We start from the raw sequence: 23,714 nt of genomic DNA on the forward strand, positions 1-23,714 counted from the left end.
CAGTTCTATTTTTTTTAATAAAAAATTTATGATTTACGGTTTGATCCCGATTTTTTATTTTTCAGAAACCAGATTGCAAACCGTATTATGACATAAACTATAATTTTTTTTTAAAAAAAATAAGGTCGCTAACTTGATATTTTGAGATGTAATTATTTTTATATAGTAATATATACTTGAATAATGTTAATGCAATCAACTAATTACTAATTATTATATTTTGTGTTTGTAAGTGCGAAATATTTTTATATAAGATATATTAATTTATATTAATTTGAAAAAAATTATAAACATAAAAAATCGTAAAGCAGATCAAAACAGACTATTGTTAAATAATTTTAGTCCAATCCAATTTGAAAAATTTCTAAACCAAAATTCTAAATTTAATTTAATTTTAATATCAGACAAAACCAAATCAAACCATGTTGACCGCTAAACTTATCCCATCCCAAATGCCGATAAGTAAAGAAAAATTGACCTTCATAAGTTCTTCAAAAGAGCAGTAAACAATTAGTAGCAGGTAAACGACTCTCACACTCTAAGTTCATACCAATTGTCAGCAGAAGACCGTAAAAATGGCGGATCTCCACGTTGCTTTGCTATCAAAATTCTCCCCATCTTCTCTCTCACTCGTCAACATCTCACTATCAATTAATTTCTTCACTAAAAAAATATATAAAACATATCCTCATAAATCTCACTCTCTTTGTGCTTCCTTCCATGTTTCAGTCCCCCTTTTTCCCAATCCCAACCCCACAATAACAAGCTATGCTTTCTCTCTCTTCCTCCCTTTTCTCCTTCATATTTCTCTCTCTTACCATTTCTGCATATGGGCTTGGATCCATGGGTCCCATCTCTGCTTCTTTTGGCGGTCATTATGATCCATTCTTTTGTGCTATCGATGCTAGTGGTAAACAAGACATTATTTGTTGGGGTACGTCACCGGAAAATTTTACTTCTATACCTTCCATGGCGGCTCTCTCCGGTGGTCAAGGTTTTATGTGTGGCATTTTAGCAAACACTTCACAACCTTACTGTTGGGATTCTAATGGTACTGGTTCTGATCTTGTACCGTCTTTTTATAGATACAATACTTATTCTCATATAGCTGCTGGTACTAATCATGTTTGTGCTATTAGAGGGTATTATTATTCGGATAATGATGTGGGTTCTGTTGATTGTTGGGATATTTTTCATGAATCTGGGTCTGGGTCAAGTAGTTCTAAAAGTTTAACTGCTAAACAGAGTGTTCTGTTTTATGATCAGTATATTGCTGATTTGCTCTTTGAAAAGATTGTTTCAGGGGATGGGTTCAGTTGTGGAGTTATTGTAGAAGATAATAAGCTTATTTGTTGGGGACCCAATTCATCTAATCTGGGAATTTCTAAAATTTCTGGGAATTTTCTATCATTAGCATCTAGTAAGAATAGTGTTTGTGGAATTGTAAAAGGGTCTGGGGAAATCAAATGTTGGGGTAAAAACGATTCATATGTTAATGATCCACCATCTGAAGCTAGATTCATTGCTTTGAGTGGCGGTTTCCGCCATTTTTGTGGGATTAGAGCTGATACTCATGGGGTTCAATGTTGGGGAGACTTTAATTCTTCATTAATTCCAAAGAATTCTGGTTTTTTCGCCATTGCTACATCGGATATAGCTGCTTGTGGTATAAGAGAAGATGATTTGGTTCTTGATTGTTGGTTTGTTAATGAAACTGTTGAGCCTCCTGATTATAATCCTCCATTGCAGCTATGTAGTCCTGGGGTTTGTACTCCTAGGGCTTGCAATGAAGGAGAATTTACCTTCAATGCAAGCTTGCTGAACGAACCTGAGTTGGCTAATATATGCATAAGGAAAGATTTGCATATTTGTTCATCTTGTGGGACAAATTGCTCATCTGGGTATTTTCCATCGAGTCAGTGCACGGAGAATGCTGATCGGATTTGTACCCCTTGTTCGCTTTGCCAGAATAGCTCGTGTTGGGACGTTTGTGGGCTTGCACAGGTCGAAATGAAGCGTAGACATCAGCATCAAATGCAAAAGATCGTCCTGATTTTGGGACCGTCCATATCTGGTTTTCTGTTGATATTGATTGGTTGGTGTCTGTTTCCGTATCTGTACTTCTTCAAATCGAAAGATGGGCCCACAAAGCAGTTTCGATCGTGTATAGGGAAGAAAGATCCTGAATCTGATGCAAACGCAGATGCGAATCCTCCTGTGCCTGCTGCACAATGTCCCGGGGAAGCACAGATATTCCGACTGTCAGAGCTAAAGGATGCCACTAATGGGTTCAAGGAGTTTAATGAGCTAGGAAGAGGAAGCTATGGGTTTGTGTATAAGGCCTTATTGACCGATGGGCGACAAGTAGCGGTTAAGAGAGCGAATGCAGCTACTATAATCCACACTAACATTAGGGATTTCGAGAACGAATTGGAGATACTTTGTAAGATGAGACATTGTAATATCGTAAACTTGTTAGGTTATTGTACGGAGATGGGGGAGAGGCTTCTTGTGTACGAATATATGTCACACGGTACTTTACACGATCATCTCCATGGAGGTCTTTCGCCTCTTGGTTGGACTCTCCGGTTGAGGATTGCATTACAAGCCGCAAAGGGACTAGAGTACCTTCACATGGAGGCTAGTCCCCCGGTTGTTCATCGAGATGTTAAGTCGTCTAACATTCTTTTGGATTCCGATTGGGGAGCCAGGATTTCAGATTTCGGGTGTTGTAATCTCAATGAGAAGGAGCTTGGTGAAGATATGAAGAATGATGTGTACAATTTTGGGATTGTTTTGTTAGAGATTCTTAGTGGAAGGAAAGCATACGATGTTGATTACTCACCTCCTAATATCGTCGAATGGGCTGTCCCCCTCGTAAGGAAGGGGAAGGCGGCTGCTATTATCGACAGATATGTGGCACTTCCTCGAAATGTCGAACCATTGCTTAGATTAGCTGATATAGCTGAGTCTGCTGTACGAGATAATTCGTGTGATCGGCCTTCTATGTCTACCATTGCTGATTTACTCGAGCAGATCGTAAAAGAAGGACTAATTCTATAGTACCTAAACAATTCTATGGTGTATCGAAGGAAAGATAGTTTTGGTGAAGTATAGTGTGATTATCAATTGTACATGTATTCAGAGTCTATTGTTCTTGTACATTCACTTGCCATTGTATTGTATTGTATTCTTTCCTTGTTTTTATTTTTTTACCATTTTCTACTTCACAAAGTGAAGTATGTATTCAAATTGTTGTACCATTTCAGATTTGTTGTTCTTTCATACAAATTCTTACAATAACACCCTGTTGTCAAACATCAAAGAGAAAATTATTTAAAACTATCTTTTCTATACCCATCTTTACAAAAAACTACCTTTTGTAAATTTTTTTGCAAAAAACTACCTTATTTAAAGTATTCTTTGCAAAAGACTACTTATTAACGGTTTCTTAGTGTTTGACCGTTGAAACTGACGTTGACCATCACGTGCAAGTCACGTGATGTATTAAAAAATTTTTTTTTTTAAAAAGTAACAATAATAATAATAATAATAATAAATAATAATAATAATAATAATAATAATAATAATAATAATAATAATAATAATAGTAATAGTAATATAAAAATAAAAATAAAAGAAATAAAAAAAATAATATAAATTATAATAAAAATAAAATAAAAATAAAAATAATAATAATAATAATAATAATAATAATAATAATAATAATAATAATAATAATAATAATAATAATACTAACAAAAATCATAATAAAAAAAATAAAAATAAAAATAAAAATAAAAATAAAAATAAAAATAAAAGTAAAAATAAAATAATAATAAAAATAAAAAAATAATAATAAAAATAAAAATAAAATAAAAAAAAAATAATAATAATAAAAAGTTAATTAAAATAAAATAATAATGATAATAATAATGATAATAATAATAATAATAATAATAACAACAACAATAATAAGAATATTATTATTATTAGTATTATTATTATTATTATTATTATTATTATTATTATTTATTTTTATTATTATTATTATTATTATTATTATTATTATTATTATTATTTTTATTTATATTATTATTACTTTTATTAATATTATTATTATTTTTTTATTTTTCTTTTTATTTTTTATTTTTAAATTTTATTTTTATTATTATTATTATTATTATTATTATTATTATTATTATTATTATTATTATTATTATTATTATTATTATTATTATTATTATTATTATTTATTTTTATTATTTTTATTATTATTATTATTGTTACTTTTTTTAAAAAAAAAATTTTAATACATCACGTGACTTGCACGTGATGGTCAACGTCAGTTTTAACGGTCAAACACTAAGAAACCGTTAATAGGTAGTCTTTTGCAAAGAATACTTTAAATAAGGTAGTTTTTTGCAAAAAAATTTACAAAAGGTAGTTTTTTGCAAAGAAGGGTATAGAAAAGGTAGTTTTAAATAATTTTCTCAACATCAAAAGGCAATTCAATTTGTCTATAACTAGATTTGGGCTTAGCCCACACAACTAACGTAACACTAGGACTTAACAAGAGCCCATATGCTAATAATTTGTACTTTATTAGTTTGATTGATTAACGCATATATAAAACATGTTTTACAATCATTTTTAAAAAAGTATGTTTTATGATGAAATCGTATGATAAAAAATGTCAAATAATTATCTAAAATTGAGCTGCAAATTAATATTGACAAAAGTAAAAAAAAAAAAAAAAAAAGGTCCGTGGTCCTGCCTGCATAACAAGAAGACTCCAAAAGTCCAAAGTGTCACCATTACTAATCTCCTGGGAATTTAAAAGATAAATATAGACACTTGATAGTAGATAGTGGTTGAAAATTAGGCAACAATAGTGACAGCTCCATAACTAATTACGTCTTTGTTTTATTCAATTTGCTATTAAATGTAATATATTACGAAAAAAAAATATCACTCTTAATAATAAACTTAATTGGAAAATGGGAGTATGTGTATCACACTAATTTTTTCATGATAGTCTAAATTTAAGTAAAACCTTGCAAGTTGAGAATCTTTAAATAGCTCAAATGTAATATCCTTATGAAAAATGGTGTTTTTGAAAGATTATTTTTAATTTGATCGATTTATTATATTATTTTTAAAATATTGTAAGTAGGCATTAAGAATAATGTTAGTGGACATTAAAAATGATGTAAGTAGACATTTACGGTATTAAAAGTAGGCATTACGGATACGACAAGTAAGTATTAAGGATAATGTAAGTATGCATTAAGAATACGGTAAGTAGACATTAATCTTTAATGGATTAGGCTTGAGATACGTTTCTCAAAGAGACGATCTCTCAAGAGACTAGCTGATATAATATTATAAAATTTAAAATTGCAATTATGGTATGAATTTTACGGGAAGCATAAAAACCTTTATAATACGATTACAATACAATGACACAACCTTGTTTTTACTATGTAGTCATGTTCGGAAATTGATCAATGAATAAAATGAAATAAATATAGTAAGGGAGAGTTTTAATTATCTTTTCATTTACTACGATTTGAATAGATTTATGAAACCGAAATTATAAGAGATAACAAATAAAAATTACCCAAAAATAAGAAAGCTAACAAGCCTTGATTAATTATCCCCAACGAACAATTCTAAAGCCAATCACTATAATTAATAAAACTTTAATTTTGAATGTGAGATCATTGAGGATAACATATAGCATTTATTACTTTATGTTAAAAAAAATATTTAAAAGCATTTGTTATTTTTAATTATTTAATCATTTTTATTTAATAAAAATGGCTTACTTTTTAAGAATAGAATAATTAACGATTAAAATATATATACACTTAAAAATTATGATTTCATTTAAAAATCTAAAATTTGCTCAATATAAGTGTTTGAAAAATCAAAAAATTCAAATTTAAATTTGAGCTAATTTCACAATAAGTATTAAAGTTTAGAGATCTTTATGTGATTTTTATTATTAATCTGTCTATTTCTTTTTTTTTTTTAACAAATATATTCAAAAGTTTCACATCATATTTAACCTTGAATCTATTCAAAAATTACTAGGCCTCACGTGTTTAACGTATTTATTTTAAAGTTTATCAATGTTTTTCAATAAAATAAAATATTTATAAAAGCTCAATAATCAATTCATCTAATATTTTTCTAAAACATATATTATTTCAGTTTGTTATAAAAATAACAGAAACTGTTTGAGTTCTAAAACTTGTCACATTTTTTTCAATGTTTCCACAATTATGTTTCATGTGATCTTCTCTTATCATAGGCTTAGTAGTTTACTCTTTTTTTAGTTTCTTACATTTTTTTTTATTTGCTGCATTTGCATTTGGGATCAAACAATCGTGTTCGATGTGAAGGAATTAATTTAAGTGCTCAGCAAAAGGCTTTAATTGATGATTATAGCCCCTTGGTATGTAAAACAATTTTTTATTCGCGAAAGTAAACTAGGTAAAATGTAAATAATATGCCTGGCTCCCTGTATGCCATTTGCAAGTTCCACCCGTCATAGGGCGGCCTCGGCTTATGGCGTGCAGAGAGCCAAGCATGTCTATACTCTTCTATTTTTATGTTCTTTTTTCTATTTTTTATGTAGTAGTATGAGAATCATACATGATATGCATAGTGGTCTCAATAGGTGAGCACAAAGAGTGATTGTTTAATTTTCAAATTTTTTTTGTTAGAATATATAATATATTTTGGTGTCTCAACAATCATTTTAAGATTTTGCTTTGATTTATATACTTTACCGATTTTTAAGCCTTTTTATTTAGAAAAAAAGTTGGGGAGGACTTCTTTCAAATCTCATTAGGATCACTCGTAATCACAAAATCATTAAATGACTTTCACCCATGACCCAATCTTCCATTAAATCAAAATTCGAAAAATGTAATATACGCAAACTTCTGCTTAACAAAATTCAAAAAAAATATTTTTTTATTAACATCTAATAACACTTATGACATACTTCATATATGTATATAAGAAGCTCATGTGATTATATACATCAACTTCACACATTCATATATATAAAAGAAGCTCACGAGATTTAATGGGCTACGATGAAAATAAACAACAAAATAAATAAGAACGATTCAAAAAATAACAATTGTTAAACAAATTTAATTAGATTTTCATGTATAGGCTACTACCCCAACCCCTTTGTACTTGATCACTTTGTCATAGTTGTAGTAATAAGTGACATATAGCTTTTACTGGATGCACTATCTGAGGAGGACTTATCACTGTTGCCTATCTTAAGTGTCTTTAGATCAGGAAGATGGCCGGGTTTGGTTATCGACACTTCGTTTATACTCGATTCATTCGATAACATCTTCACGATTTCAGACATTTGAGGCCGAAGTGAAGCTGTCTCTTGCACACATAATAAGCCAACCTTAAATACTTCGACAACTTCCTCTTTCAAGAACTCTTCATTTAGTGAGGGATCAGCTAGTCGTAGAAGGTTGTTAGCTTTGTGCTCGTTCCATGCCTGAGCAACGAATTTGTATTAACAAAACTTTGTAATTTACGCGATGAAATGGATGGAAGTAAAACTATCTCAATAGTACCTTATCGACTAGGTATGTATCCCCATGTTCTATGTCGAATTCCACCACTGAGAGTCCGCTAACTATTTGTAATAGTAACGCACCAAAGCTATACACGTCTGATTTTCGTGTTAAATGACCAGTAATTGCATATTCTGGTGCAAGATATCCCCTTTTACAAAAAGTAAAAGACTCATCAAAATCAGTAAATCACAGTCACAGATAGGCACAAAAAATGGCACACACATGAAATAATGCATCAAAATGCTCGATCACTTACAAAGTTCCCGCCACACGAGTACTAACATGAGAAGTGTCACTTACGAACAACTTTGCCAATCCAAAATCCGCGATCTTAGGTGAGAAATTTTCGTCTAACAATATGTTAGCTGGTTTAATGTCGCGGTGCATTATGTGTGGCTTTACTTCCTCGTGCAAGAACGCTAGCCCTCTTGCAATTCCTAATGCTATGTTTTTCCTCTTTTTCCAATCAAATTTTCTTCTACTTTCATATCCTCCTAGAATAACATTTCCCATTAATCCCCACATGAAAAACCAATTAGTTGATTATTCGAATTGATATTCTTAAAGTATATAACATATTCTAGGATCTTAATCATCAGATTAAGCTCTGATACCATGTCAAGCAACCAACCCAATCAAAAGCTTAAGTTTGATGGTTGAAGCCCCGCGATATGTTATATACTCTAACAAATATATAAATTTTTCGAAGTACCTAGGAAGGCCAATGCCAAGCTATTTTTCTCCATGTAATCATAGATCAAAAATCGATTGGCACCAGATATACAACATCCTTTAAGAGTGATAAGGTTTTCATGTTTGATATCAGCCAATGCTATTATTTCTGATATGAATTCTCGCTCTCCTTTAAGTGACTCGAGTTCTATTGAAAGGACTTTTACTGCCACGGTTGATCCATCTTCAAGACGACCCTTTAATATCCAATCAACGCATAAGATTAGTTATAATTGATCGAGTATATAACATCTTCTGAGATTATAATCATCAATAGCCAAGAAAGCAACGCAATTAAAAACCTAAACTGATGATTGTAGTCTCAGCATATGTTATAGTCCTTTGATCTCTGATGAGGGATGAATCAAATTTGAGCTCGTGACTTTCTGTCACATTGGCTTCTGATTAGATCATATCATGAAACTAACTAAATCAAAAGCTTAAGTTGATGATGGCAGTTCCTGAATATGTAATATATTTTATCATTAAGCTTAAACTTTTGATTAAAATGATTCATCGATAGATGACAAGAATGCACTAGCTTTGTTAAAGTATAGTACCTTGTAGACAGAGCCAAAGCTGCCTTCGCCTATTTTATTAGAAGACTTAAAGTCACTGGTGGCAGTCTTAAGCTCTTTGTAAGAGAATACACGAAATCCTTCTACATTTGGTGCACCTATTCAATTTTGTAGTGCACAAATGGTGAATAAGTAATTTTTTTGAAGTGAAAATAATCAAAAGTTATGACTAAACATGTCTTATGTCATCGTAGAACCACAAAAATATATAAAATTTGGGCATTTTAGAAGTCTAAGGTAATGTCTTAGTTCCATCATGTTACCACTTTTCCTAGAGAAATTTGATTTTGATTTTTATTATCTTTCCTATTTTTCCCTTTCCCTCTACCATATACTCACGACTGGGGATGGTCATAGGGTGGTTCGGAATGAAACTAATTAGACTCAGATTCGGACCCATTTAGGTTCTTTATCATGGTATTAAAAGTCGGTTGATAAAAGGTCACAGGTTCAAATCTCAACCTCTCCTCATTTACAGTGAAATATTCGGCGCTATTTATGAGATGGGCCTGTGTCACATCCACAATCTCACTTCTAATCTAAAGGGCTCTCGTGTGAGGGGCGTGTTAGAGTACATAATATATTATGGGGCCTTAACCATCAGCTTAAACTTTTGATTTAGTGATTTCTTTACGGAACCCAAATATAAAGCTAACTAACGTAACAGAGACCGTATCTTAGTTAGACGACCTTAAAAAGCTCATCTGTTGTATTTGTTAAATTATTCAACCGAAAAAGGTCTCATGATAAAACCGTTTCATTCAAAATTTTATTTTCAGTTTTAGCTGGGTTCAAACTCAAGTTTTGTTTGTAATCCCAAAATCAAGCTTTGTAAAATCCTTCAAAAATCTTTGGAAATAAATATTTAGTCAAATTATATTGATATCTTAAATTTTCATAACATTTAAAAAATTCCCACAAATAGAAATAGTAAAAATAGAAATAATAAAACTTACTTGGTTTGTATTCTTCATCAGAAACAGAATTAGATGAACTGAAACAAGGGAAACACAAGGTTAATCTTAAGCTTGTCTTGTTTTTCATTCTGGTTTGCTTCATATGACCCATCTATGATCTACCATGAACATGAAGAAAATGGAATAAATGGATGAATGAAGAAAATAATATTAATTGAGGAAGTTAAAGTGTGAACTCTAAAAATATCTGCTACTTTTTATATTAACATTTAATAAATATAATTAAATATTCATTTAATAAATGTAAATAAATATTGAATATAATATGGTTTGATTTTTGACTTTCGGGCGTATATCTATCAACTCTACTATTTGTATACAATATAAATGGATATGTAATGGTGTGAAAAACCTTATATGGAGTACTACTTGCTCATTATTTATATCCTCTTCCAAATCAATTTCTCTTTTTTTTTTTAACTTTTATTATTGTACATTTTAACTACTTTTTGTCTTTTGATTTTGATATAATTTTTATATTTTAGTTAACTGCTAAAAAAGTGTTTGTAAAATAGTTTTTCTTTTCAGTATATAGCTTTTTAATTGATATTTGATTTTTTAGTTAAAAAGTTAGTTGTTAAGACAATATGAAAAGAATAGTTCATTAGCTTATATTTTTATATCTAATAAATAACTAATAATTAATACCTAAATTAAAAAACGAAATTTATATATAATAACTTTTTCAATAATTAAAAGACAATAAAATAGTCAATACCTATCGCTAATGAAATAAACCAAAATGTCATTTATAAAAATTCTGGATATTTGTCTTATTCATGGAGGAGGAGTAGTGCAAGACGAAGGAAATAAGTTGGTTAAAATGGTAATTCAACGCGGTTCAGTACAGTACTATTCGCCCCATTTGGTAGACGATCAAAGCCAGAAAATTAATAGAAATTGCTGACTGCGTGCTGAGTAAGGCATAAAGCAAGGGGCAGAGTTGAAAAAAAAATTGAATGACATTAATATATAATCAATTCATATAATTAAAAATTATAGCTAAATTTGAATTAAAGTAAATTTTGATGTTTTTTAGTCACAGAATATTTAAATTATCTATAATCTTATTGACATTATGTGTCTTTGTTATTTGTCTTTAAATGTATATTACTAAACTATTAACAAGAAAATCATTGCTCATTTTGTTATGAAGTCTTTTTTTTTACTATCTTCATAATTGATTGTTTTATTGTATGAGTTTTTAAGATTCAAGTATTCATTTATTCAAACTAATTATTAACATAAAGATAAGAAAATTCAATTAAAAATAGAAAAAATTATAACAAACTACCTTATAGGTCTATTTGCAACAAACTACCTTATGTATTTTTATTTCTTTTTTTTGCAAAAAACTACCTAATGTAATATATTTCTCTGCAAATGACTACCACTTAACAGAAAACGTGACTTGACCGTTAAGTTTGAGTGTTTGACCTATTTGAGAGGTTAAGTTGTCTATGTGGCAATATCCCATTGGTCCACATATTTTTAAATAAATAAAAATAAAACACATAAATTAACAAAAAAAATAAAAAGATATTTGACGTCATTTTTACACATCATAACAATATTTTTTTCAAAAAAAGGACGTCGCGATTATCCTTATGGGATAACTCTTTCGAAAATCCAGTCGAAACAAGTACAAAACGAAATAATGTATTATTACAGAAAATTAGCTAATAAACTAAAGTTGGTATTATTTCAGGAAAATTCCCCTAAGTTGGTGTTATTCATGGTTAATCATAAGGTCATACTTAGTATAGGAAAATTAACGAAATATTGTATTATTCATAATAAATTTTTCCTACTTTTTATGCCAAGTGGATGCCGTAGTCTTAATTTTTTTTCTTTTACTAAACATCGCAAATACACATAAATTTTTCAAGAGTCAGTAACTAGGGATGGTCCTGGGGCGGGTCTGGCCAGACCCAGACCCTTGTGTTTTTTATAGATTCAGACCCGGATCCGGACCTTAAGGGTCCAAAATTTTCAGACCCTCTGGATCTGACGGGTGTAGGGTCCTTAATGGGTCATAAACAAAGTCTCTTTGATTGTCAAAATTGAACCTTATGTTAGTCTTTTAGTATTTTTGAAAGCAACTTATTATTGTATTATAAACACTTGTTCGAGTCCATGAAATTCAAATACAAAATAATTACTAAAAAGTAAAAAAAAATATTTAATTGTATAGGGTCCGAGTCCGAGTATGAGGGGCGGATCTAGGGTCTGGGTCTCGAGGTCGGGTCTGGGTTCGGGTCTGTACCTGGGACCCGGACTCGGACCCGTCAAATATATTCTGGATCCAGATCCGACCCGACCCGAATCCGATGGGTCTCAAAAAATAAGACCCAGACCCTTAAAAAGAGGCGGATTTGGGGCGGGTCCAACAGGGTCTTGGACCCATGATCATTCCTAGTCGTAACGTATGAATCGAGTGTGGTCCAAATGACCCCTTACATAACAGGGGACTCTGCACTTGCTAACTCCGTCCTATTGAGAATGCAACAACACGCAATTCTACGGAGATCAAGAAAATAATAGGAACAACACAAAATCTTGTGAGAGACCATTTCTAATTGGGTCAACCCATAAAAAAAAATAAAGCAAAAGCAGACAGATTTAATGTATTAAGCGTGTCTCAAAATAATAGTCTCTTAGGAGACTTACTCTAAAAACAATAAATATATATGAATAGATAATGATCCTAAAATTAAAATACAAAATATATATATCAAAATAAAAATATCGACAATCAGTGGGCAACGATGACATCATTTCTTATACCCACCGAACTATGTAGTCTACTGCACGAATATTATAAGAGCATGAAGAAAATTGTTAAATTATAACTACTTCCATAAATGAGTCTTTTAATATTAGACCAACCGTTTCATTTTTTATGACTGATTTGCAAATCGCACGTCTCAGCAGGGACATAACGACTTTATTTTTGTTTTTATATTTGTTTGAAACGTGGATTGTCTAGCCTTAGTATTCATATCTTACAACATATCAAGTTCAAAATCTATTTTTGCCTAAAAATTTATACGGGTTTGTTTTGCAAATGACGTTTAATTGGAATTATTGTTTAGTTTAATCATTTAAAAATATTAGTTGATGAGCTAATTTTTTAAGCTAGTTGTTAAAGAGAATGGTAGAAATTATGTGTTTGTTGTTAGTTGTTTGCTAAAGAAAAAATAGATCAAAAACCAAAATTCATTGCAAAATAAAAAGGTACTATAGCACAGGTGGGTACGGGGTGGATTAAGTGAAATGGAACGAGGCAGGTGGAAATTGACAGGTAAGACTTAATACCCATCATTTACCCACTACCCATGACAAATAAAGTTTTTCGAACTCATATCCACCCACTAGGCCACTACCCACAAAATTTATAGCCGAAATAGATGGATAGATTTATAATACTTATATTAATTGTTGAATTATTTAATATTTAACACGCTATTTTTAAAGTTAAAATTAACAATCTATTTGATTTTTTTGTTTTGAGTTTCAGCTCCCTATATCCCATATAGTTGCCCAGAGTTTAAAACATGTCCAGTCTAATTTTGAAAATTTGAAATGATTAAGACAAATTAACAATAAAATGAACGAAATAAGATAAGTTTCAACTTATTTCAAAAGTAAGCTTGCAATTACCAAACTTGTGGTTTGGGACTGTTCGCAGTTACTAATTGCGAACAGGTAAAAAAAAACAAACTAGCTGTTCCCAATTAGTAACTAGGAATAACTTTGACTTTTTATTGACCTGTTCGCAGTTAAACTGCGAACAACATGCTCCACAAATACGCACAGGTAAAAAAAAAAGTGAAGTAGCTGTTCGCAGTTGTCAAAAAAAAGTCAAAGCTGTTCACAATTAGTGACTAAGAATAGCTAGTTTGTTTTTGTGACCTGTTCGTAGTTACTAACTGCGAACGGCCCAAAACCACAAATTTGAAAATTACACGCTTAATTTTGAAAATAAGTTAAAACTGATCTTATTTTATTCATTTTATTGATAATTTATCTTATTCATTTCAAATTTTCTCCAATTTTGCCAAACTGAACCCAAGAGGTGCTGCTGGCCCAAGAAACAAAACAGTCCAATGTTGAGGCTTCCTTCTTGCTGCACTAAAGTTAGCAAGGAATTATAGGTTGCGACCCAACTTCAAAAAACTCGGGCCTTCAACGGTTGATGCGGGTCAAATAACTGATAATGGGCTAGCGGAAGCCTAGACTTTATATAATGGGCCGGATAAATGTAAAATCGAGTTCAAATTAAAAGTAGCAAGTCTTGTATGATATTGTCTCACCGTGAAACGAGTCCATACAAGCAGCCCGTTAACAAAAAATATAAAAAATAATAAAATCTAAATTCACTCTTGTACAGAAAGCAATTTTCTATTATGTAGTTTGGGTTAACCTAATTGATGTCGTCTTACGATAAGACGACCTCAATAACGAAAGAGTGAATTAAAAGGGGTTGATTTAGCTGTGCCCATAAAAAATAAAATGGGCTCAAATGGATTGGATCCTCTCATCCCGCTCTAGCTCGATCTGTTTATGATTTTAACAAATATTGTATGAGACCATCTTATTATGACGTGGATCCAAATTAATAAATTACTCTATTTATTTGGTTGATCACTTTAAAATTTTAATTGAACATAACATATTAAAGTTATAAGCGATTATTAAATACTTTGAAATTTTAAAAATTTAAGTAATGATCACTTTAGATAAAATTTCATTAAAGAAGGAGATATGATCTTGTCATTATTCGGAAATAGAATACTCTTAATACTCTAAAAAAATTTATGATTTTAATCTTATTAAATAACGAAAGCTTATAGCTTTTGCCTTTTAGCATTGAATTTAATCGATCCCAAAAAAAATCAAATTTTATTAAATGCATTAACCTTTTCATATTAATCTTTTCAAAATATAAATCTAGAACACTTTATATAATCCAACTTTTAATCAAATACTCTAATAATAATAGTAAAATAAGGTACTCAACTCAAGGGAAATATAACAAGTCAAAAGAATGATGATGATTGTATAGAAATATTTGTCTTATTTAACATTGCACTATAAATTGTTGGATGGTTCAAGATAATGGGCAAATTGATAATACTATACACATCAACAAACTATTCACTTATCACAATTTGACTTCCATCCAAAAAGTGAATAACTAGAGAGAAATATACAACTCTTTCTAATGACTTTGCAATATTTTGAGTTTTAATATTTTATGAGTTTTCATACTTTTTATTTTTGCTAAAATTCATAATTTTTTTTAATTTACATATATTTATTTATTGACTCATTTAATCTACTTATATTAAAAACTTCTAAACTCATTTACATATTATACTCCATTTTTTTGATTTGTATAAAAAATATACTTGTTGAAAACATTATCAGTATAAGAGAATATAAAAAAGTTAATTAAATATGTCTCACTGGGGTGTTCGACAAAATAACTTATTGAACGATATTAATTTATTTTCATATAAATAGAGGGTTAAATGGTCAAACCATCAAACACTAATTTTTGATATTAGCCATTGCAATGAGCTATCAACTACTATTTATCAATTGATTATCAAACACCGCTATCATACAAAAATTAGTATACAAACTCGTGCAATGCAAGAAGTTTGTTAGTATAGAAATACCTATAAATAAATTTTTTAAAGAAAAACGCAATTGCATATTATAGTGAACATGTTTTAAGTGTCACACAATCACATTGTAAAAATGATTTCATTTGGTAAAGCTCTATTTGCAATTTTTTTATTTTTATAGTATTGTATGATTGTATTATTTAATCTGATAAATTTTTTTTTGAAAACACACCTTTTATAGATAAAATCATAATTAATGCAAAATTCTATAAAATTACAATACAATTTTCACTTTCTTCTAGTATTGTATAATTGGCTCACAATTATTATTAGCAATAGTAATTTGTGTTCTAAGACCATCAAAAAAGCATAGAAAAGAAACCCACTCCCACCATAATACCCAATACCAATATGATTAATACAATCCAATTATTCCTCCACCTCTCTTCTCATCCGATCACCTATTCTCATTAACAATCACAATTTCCCAATTGTTGTTGAACTTTTACGCAATCTCAGATTCTTCCTTTATTTACCACCTAATATTCCCCTAATTTGTCTTAATAATCCGTTTTTAATTCATGGGTAATATCGGAAGTAGTGCCAATAATGGCGGAAATCGGCGCCGTCAAAGCAATCGTCGGAATCAACCACAACCCCAACCCCAACCCCAACCACCTGCACCTCCGCCTCCACAACCACAGATTACTCAAAACCGTTACGTCTTCGCTGCTGCGACGCCGTATCCTTCGGCGGGTTATTACCAATACCATCCTCCAGCACCCGGCTATTACCCACCACCCGCTAATATTCCGATGCCGTTACCCGCTCCGTTTGATCATCACCATCAAGCCCATCATCATGGGAATTGGTCTGCTGGGAGATATAATTATGGGCCCCCAATGATGACTCCTCCTGCTGCAGCCCCTTATGTGGAGCATCAAAAGGCTGTAACTATTAGGAATGAGGTTAATTTGAAGAAGGAGAGTTTGAGAATTGAAGCCGATGAAGAAAATCCTGGAAAGTTTCTTGTTGCCTTCACTTTTGATGCTGATGTTGCTGGAAGGTATTTATCTTCTGAAATTTTAGGGTTTTGTGGGTGTTATTTGATTATATTTTGTATTTATTATAATAATAATTATTATTGTGTGATTTTTGGGTTGATGGTCACTTAATTATAAAGAATAAGAGAAAAAGATTGGTGGGTTTGATTTTCATTGTTTGTAAATGTAATTTTCTTTGTGTGTTTTCAATTTTTTTTTTGACTATTATGTTAAATGATGCAATCAAAGTCTCTAATTTAGTGAATTGAACCTTGTGTGAGTTTTAATATTGATATATAGAATATTCATGAGAATAGATTGGAAGATGTTTGATATTTATGATGACTATGAAAAACAAGTCCGCATCACTATATGGCAATGGTTTTTGAGCTTAGTGCGACCGGATTATAGGCTGATAAAACCATGACTCAAAATCTATTTCGCAACCATTACTGCGGCCATGAACGTATTTTGGCACAATGCTGTGAGGTTCACATTATTTTATAGTGAAAGAACGGATTTTTTTTTGTTGTCTCTCGTGCTTGTTGTTTCAACAGTTAAGCAGTGGTGTACTTGTGCTGGCCTGCTGTGTTCTAGACTTATATAGTTTGGGTTTTAAGCAAGCTTTAGGTATGCATTTGCGTAATACTGGTTTGGTAAATTTAAAAGACGGTACAATGCGGCCAATACGATATATGATATGATGTAGCCTTGATCATGTACTATGGCTTGCTTGGGTTCCTCTCCCCTTAATTAGAATTGCAAAATAGTAGAAAATGATAGAAAGACAAATTATTGTTCTTGTGGAGTGCTTGGATGATTCAGACCTTAAACCTTTTTCAGGTTTGGGTGGACCAGAATTTTATCTTTGTTCAGGAAGTACTGTAATTCTGGTAGAATTCATTTAAAGATATCATGCTGAAACTACATCTAAAGAACGATGTTAGGATGTCGAAGTATTCTTAGAGAATGTTGAGGGAGAGAGAAGAAAGTGGCATTGTGGTTAAGCATTTTTTTTTGTAGGTAAAAAGTACAATTGGATTACATGTATGGCTTGAGGATGTCCCTATGGATTTTCCGATGAAGTTTTTTGCTTTACTCTTTTTAAGGTTTAATGTTTTTATGGCTAGTCTTAGAAAGGCACAAACTACCGTTGCAAAGGTTTTGACGAACTTTGAAGGATTGATCCTCTGGGTTGACATTGGTTTTGTGACAATATGAGCTTTGTTTAACGAGCACTAATGGATTTCGTTAATGGTAACTCATATTCTGGGCTTTTTTTTTCTAGTGTTGCAATGTAACTTTGAGGTTGCTTATTTTGGACTTGAGTTGCCCATTGTATATCACACAGTTATCCATGTCCTGGAATTGCATTTAGGTTGCTGCTCATTGACACATATTTGATGACTATGTTGAAGTGTGCAATTGATGATGAAGACAGCCCATATTCGGCATTTAAGAATCTAAATTTTCAATTGTAGTCTCTTTATTCTTGGTTACAATGAGGTCCCTTCTTCTTTCATTCAGCATGTTAAAGAATAGCTTAATTTTAGAGTGGATTTTTAGTGGCATTTAAGAAAAGTCGTTAGTCTTGTGTAAAGTGTTTATTATAGTAATAATGAACGGAACGGTTGATTTTCGTTGTCTTCGGAAGCATTTTTGCTCTATGTCTGGATAGCAATGGAGAAATCCAAGTGTGAAAGGCTGATCTGTTGGCCGTGTCCTATAATGTGATATGGAACGAGCTGTTGACATCTGATATGAAACAGTCATATTATTTTAGCTATGAATTTTTTAGGATTGGCTGTCCATCATCATATTTGCTTCTATTTTCTGGATTTTGAATACGCTGATAATTACGAACTGTTTTCCATATTTTTGGTGCTCGAAAACAGCATAACGGTGATATTCTTTGCAAAAGAAGGTGAGGAATGCAACTTAACACCAACAAAAGAAAACTTACTCCCTCCAGTGGTGGTGCACTTTGAGCAAGGCCTAGGCCAAACGTTTAGACAACCTTCCGGAACCGGGATTGATTTCTCTATGTTTGAGGAGGCTGAATTATCGCAGGAAGGCAATGCAGATGTGTATCCGCTTGCTATAAAGGCTGATGCATGCCCAGCTAATCAGACATATACGGATGGAGAGCCGGCTCCGGGCAGCTCCAATTCTCAGATAACTCAAGCAGTATTTGAATTGGACAAAGGCGAATATAAGGTTAAGGTGCTTAAGCAGATCTTACGAATAAACGGTGTGAGGTATGAGCTGCAAGAAATATATGGAATCGGGAACTCTGTCGAAAGCGACTTTGACGGTAATGATCCTGGCAAAGAGTGTGTTATCTGCTTGTCAGAGCCTAGAGACACAACTGTCCTTCCTTGTCGGCACATGGTAACTCTCTCCCCTTTCTAAATTGTACCTTTGCTACCAGAAGCATTTTCATCAGATTTCTAAACTCTTTAAAAGTTCTTAATATAGTCCACTTCGGTTAAGGACTATTTAAATCATGTGCATTTCTTATTAACGTGAAATTGCAGATGATGTTTGTCGCCTAGGGACAATCGAAAACTAACCTCTTAGCTATCTAACAGGGGTAAAGATGCACACATCCGAACCCTCCAAACCACATCTAGATGCGAGCCACTTAATTTGTCGGGGTAATGAAATGTTGTTAATCTAAAACACTTTATGGATAGCCTTCATACATCCCGACCCTTCCTTGACAAACATATATTTAATTCATGAATTTCGCTTGGGATATTGTTTTCTTGTGTAGATTTTGTAATGCCCTGTATTAACCCTTAATTTAATCGTTCATATCCACCTTTTATTTTGTCATTTTGTGCCTCAGCACCCGTTTTTTGAGTACAAGTGATTGATAAAACTACTTTCCCTATGTCTATTTTCTGGGTATCCTGCGTATTGGTTGGCCTGGTAACTTGTATTGTTTGCAGATAAATGTGAATTGTTTTGAGGACCTTTGTGTACTGACCTTTTTTTTTCGTTATCTTTGTTCGTTGTTGCAGTGTATGTGTAGTGGTTGCGCAAAAGTTTTACGGTTTCAAACCAACCGTTGTCCCATATGTCGGCAACTAGTTGAAAGGCTTTTGGAGATAAAAGTTAATGACGGAAACGAAGAAGAAAGAAGCAATTGAGTAGCACCACGGTTGTTAGTAACTCGACAGAGATGACCGATCTCTGCCGATTTCTCCTTCGAAAAAGTTTGTTTTTCCCCCAATTGTTTCTTCTGCTCAACTCTTATCATATTTATAGTTTGGTTGCTCACTCTCTTTGACGGCAACAAAAAGATTATGCTGTGCCAATTTACCTTGTGTACAAACTTGTCCTTTATTTGAAAAATGTAAGTAATATAGTGAGGTTTGATCTACAAATCGGTGCTTACGATGCTCATCTAAGTCAGGTTAAATCCTTTTAAAAACAAACGATCAGTTTAATGGTAAACAAATAACAAGCTAACCATGGTTTGTTTTTAAAAGGATTTAACGGCAAAAACTTGAATAATATTACGGTTGTAATTAGTGTGAAATGCTAGGGGTACCATTGATAATCGAAAAAATACAGGGGTATTAAAAATAAAGTGCAAAAACACAAAAGTATCATTGATAATTTTCCTTTTTTTTTTATCTATATTTTTTTTATGATTCAATTCAATAATCGATTTGAATTTAGTTTTTGAAAATTCGAATATCAAATATAGATTTAAGTATCAAATTTTTGAGATTTGGATATTTGAACAATTGACATTGAATTTGGACATTGACATTGATATCTTCATATTATAAGTAAATACGGATATTGGATATTAATAGGAATAAAATAAAATTAAATTTATCTAAAAAATTATTTTGATTAAATTTGGATGTCAGATATCTAATATGCGGATATTCGATTTTAATTTTTCATCTTATCTCCATTAGCATCAGATATCAAATATTTTGGATATTGGATATTTGATTTGACTGCATGCTTCGGATTGGATATGATTTTAATAGGCAATTTTTAACAAAACAAAACAAAATATTCAACGTAGTTTTAGAAAGTTAATTTTTTCAGCTAGTCTCTTGAGAGACCGTCTCTTTGAGAGATATATCACAAGTCCTTCCCATTACGGCCCGTTTGGTTGATGGTAATGAAGTAATGAGAATGAAATGTTGTAATGACAATAGTAATGAAGGAATGGATATGAGAACTGGTAATGAAGATTCTTTTGTTTGGTGTGCATGACTAAAGAATGGTAATGGAAAATAATATTCAATTGATTGCATTTGGTTGTTAGTAATAAAAAACGATAATGACTCTTAGTTTCATTATTGTATATTTGTATCTAAAAGCATTATTGTATCTAAAATATTCTATCTAATGATTATTTTTTTAATAATAATATTTTTTTATAATTACATACATTACTTTTTTTTTCTTCATTATTTTTTTACTTCAGCTCGAAACATTACCTTATTTTATTACCACAGTAATACTTCATTACCATTACAACATACCAGGTTGTTTGATGGTAATAAAAATGACCCTTTTTGGTAATTTCATTACCTTATTTTATTACCATCCATTACCATTGAAGGCATCCAAACAACCAAATTTTTTATTACTTAATTTTATTATCATTACCGCCCTCTAATACCATGTACCAAACGGGCCGTTAAAGTTTAATGCTTACTTATCGTATTTTTAATGCTTACTTACATTATTCTTAATGCTTACTTACCGAATACTTAATGCCTACTTTTAATATCTTAAATGCCTACTTTCAATATCTTAATGTTTACTTATAATATTTTAAAAAATATAAAATGGGCCGATCCAATTAGAGTTGATTTCTCAAAGAGACTGTCTTTCACAAAAATTTGTGTAATTTTTTAGACAATTGTTACAACTTTTCTAAAAAAAATAAATTGGAAATTCCTTTGTACTTATAGAGTTATGCAAGTTGAAACCTTGGAGAAAAAAAAAATCAAGAGATACGACCTCCCTAGCTAAGAAACTTCAAAAGTTATAGTGATTGAACCATTTGAACCTCCCTCACATAAGAACTTAATGAATTATTTATGATGTATGCCTCCAATGTCTACTTTCAATCAATTGCCATAACATTTGGGACCCTACTTACATAATAGGTTAAGACTTACTAGTACTCTTCATTAAAAATTATTTAGCTTTTTAAATTGTGAATTTTAATTTATTTAATTCAGAATTTTATATTAATTCAGGTAATACTTGATAAATGATTTTTATCGTTGATTTTTAATTTTTGGTTTGTTAATTCGTCAAACTGTTAAAAAATATTTGATAAACAACTTATAAGTCACCAAAAAAAATGACTTTGATCCAATACTCTAATAAACAACTAATAAGTACTTTATATTACACATCTCTTGTAACTATGGGTGTAAAAAATCAATAAATTAGTCGGCACTTTCTATTGATCAAACTATCAACAACTTTTAACCATGAATTATTTGTCAAATTGACATATTAAGCACATACTTCCACCTTTTTATATTACTTGCATCAAATCAATTTTTGCACTATTCATCATTTTATAGTAATTTACATATTTCGGCAATTATACGAAAAAAACCAGTCATGTTGAATCTTGTTTTATTCGTCTCATCGCATAATTCCATGATGTCAAATTTTTATAATTTTTAATTATATATTACTATATATAAAAGATCCGAAAAACGTATTAAATTGCACAAAAATATATTTGGTGCATGTATTTTAAAACAGAGAAAGTATTAGATGACTTCATGTTGCTAATGATAATGAGTCTATGGGAGTATTATTGCTTTTCACCTAGAGCTTCTCCAACCTCCCATATAGGAGTGGGGTCCCCTAATAATGAGTACAACTAAGTTTTTGAGACCCCATACAAGGCAAGAAGACATAAGTAGTTGAGGGCATGAGAGAACCGGGTGCAAATTGAATTCAAGACCTCATCCAAATTAAGATCCAATTTTCCTCCAAATTTTAAATCATAAAGAATTTCATTATGAACAATTTTCAAAATGTTATTTTGCAGATTACAACTTTAATCTTATTTTTTTTCAAATTATATTCACCAAAGTATCAATATCTACAGCATTCAAACCCAAATCATAATCATAGAATTCATACAACTTAACAAAAGGATATTGACATAGTTGAGATCGAAATATTATTATCGGTAGCAAAAACAGAAAGAAAGTCAAAACATCATCACAAAGCCAGAAATACTTCCATTAACATAAAATGCTGAACAACAAACATGACACATTACATAGATAACCATAAGTAAACATCATAAGTTCATAACAATAAACGATCCATGAAGATAGGTTTACCATAATGGTTAAAACCAGATCAAACATGATATAGCACACAACATCGCCTCGACAAACTCATACGCTGAGGCATTTTATTGAAAATAAGAAATCATAGTAAAACGGTCTGCTGATTCCTTTAGGCAGAACTCATATTTCCCCACCATTGATGGGCAAACACACCAATGCTTCTCAAGCTCTTAAACACGTTCGTTTGGCCTTCACCGACACCACCACCATCATCAAGGTCATTACTTGATAACTGCAAGAACAGCTCATCGACGTAGCAAATAGTCCCGCTCTCGAATAATTCCGATAGAAATTTCATTTCCGCTTTTCCCATGTTCATCTTCAACACTACGAAATCAGCCAATTCAACGGTTTCCTTAAACCAAACAAGGAAATCGAACTCTTCATCATCAACAAACGGATCTTCGATTTCATCACTCAACGCGTTTGACATATCATCGACACTTTTCCCACCCAACGCGGGGTGATAAACAAAGGTAACACCAGGGCTTTTCACATGAGAAGTTAACACCAAAGCATTGTGATCAACAATGTAGGTCCTAAAATCTTTCGAATCAATGGGGTACGAGGGTAAAAACCAATTGCTACTACTAAAATTCGCAGTGCTCTTGGTACTCATATCGACGTAAACCAACTTCCCTTTCGAGGGTACCCCGACAAGATTAGGTAGATAGACGATTCTCTTATTGTCATCCTTAGGCTTCTTATCGAATAGAGGTTCCAAATTGTTCACAATCGGTTCGTTACGTTTGATC

At 31.3% G+C, this 23,714-nt stretch overlaps 4 protein-coding genes across 5 annotated transcripts in view; 2 read left to right on the forward strand and 2 right to left on the reverse strand.

Annotated features, from left to right (window-relative positions):
- The first annotated feature begins 499 nt into the window (after positions 1-499).
- Positions 500-3,315, forward strand: LOC130827620 (serine/threonine-protein kinase-like protein CCR1). Its single transcript, XM_057693389.1, has one exon. The coding sequence runs from the start codon at positions 769-771 to the stop codon at positions 3,061-3,063; it is 2,295 nt and encodes a 764-aa protein (XP_057549372.1). The 5' UTR covers positions 500-768; the 3' UTR covers positions 3,064-3,315.
- Positions 3,316-6,973: 3,658 nt separating this feature from the next.
- LOC130827621 (putative serine/threonine-protein kinase) lies at positions 6,974-10,206 on the reverse strand. Of its 2 annotated transcripts, XM_057693390.1 has the most exons (6): positions 9,892-10,203; positions 8,918-9,033; positions 8,338-8,554; positions 7,882-8,119; positions 7,623-7,773; positions 6,975-7,543 (listed from the first exon to the last, which is right to left on the reverse strand). In XM_057693390.1, the coding sequence occupies exons 1-6, from the start codon at positions 10,001-10,003 to the stop codon at positions 7,223-7,225; spliced, it is 1,155 nt and encodes a 384-aa protein (XP_057549373.1). In that variant the 5' UTR covers positions 10,004-10,203; the 3' UTR covers positions 6,975-7,222. The 2 variants fall into 2 exon arrangements, with proteins under 2 accessions (XP_057549374.1, XP_057549373.1); XM_057693391.1 differs by lacking the exon at positions 8,918-9,033 and having other exon boundaries at positions 6,974-7,543; positions 9,892-10,206.
- Positions 10,207-15,867: 5,661 nt separating this feature from the next.
- Positions 15,868-19,983, forward strand: LOC130827622 (probable E3 ubiquitin-protein ligase LOG2). Its single transcript, XM_057693392.1, has 3 exons — positions 15,868-16,614; positions 18,487-18,982; positions 19,618-19,983. The coding sequence occupies exons 1-3, from the start codon at positions 16,130-16,132 to the stop codon at positions 19,744-19,746; spliced, it is 1,110 nt and encodes a 369-aa protein (XP_057549375.1). The 5' UTR covers positions 15,868-16,129; the 3' UTR covers positions 19,747-19,983.
- Positions 19,984-22,822: 2,839 nt separating this feature from the next.
- The window catches only part of LOC130827623 (uncharacterized), a 2,179-nt gene continuing 1,287 nt past the window's right edge, over positions 22,823-23,714 (reverse strand). Inside the window, exon 1 of the mRNA XM_057693393.1 lies at positions 22,823-23,714. This exon is cut by the window's right edge and continues 1,287 nt beyond it. Within this exon, the coding sequence (XP_057549376.1) occupies positions 23,069-23,714 (646 nt within the window). The 3' untranslated portion in view covers positions 22,823-23,068.

The sequence above is a fragment of the Amaranthus tricolor genome, chromosome 11, assembly GCF_026212465.1.
Source record: "Amaranthus tricolor cultivar Red isolate AtriRed21 chromosome 11, ASM2621246v1, whole genome shotgun sequence".
Taxonomy (NCBI): Eukaryota; Viridiplantae; Streptophyta; class Magnoliopsida; order Caryophyllales; family Amaranthaceae; genus Amaranthus; species Amaranthus tricolor.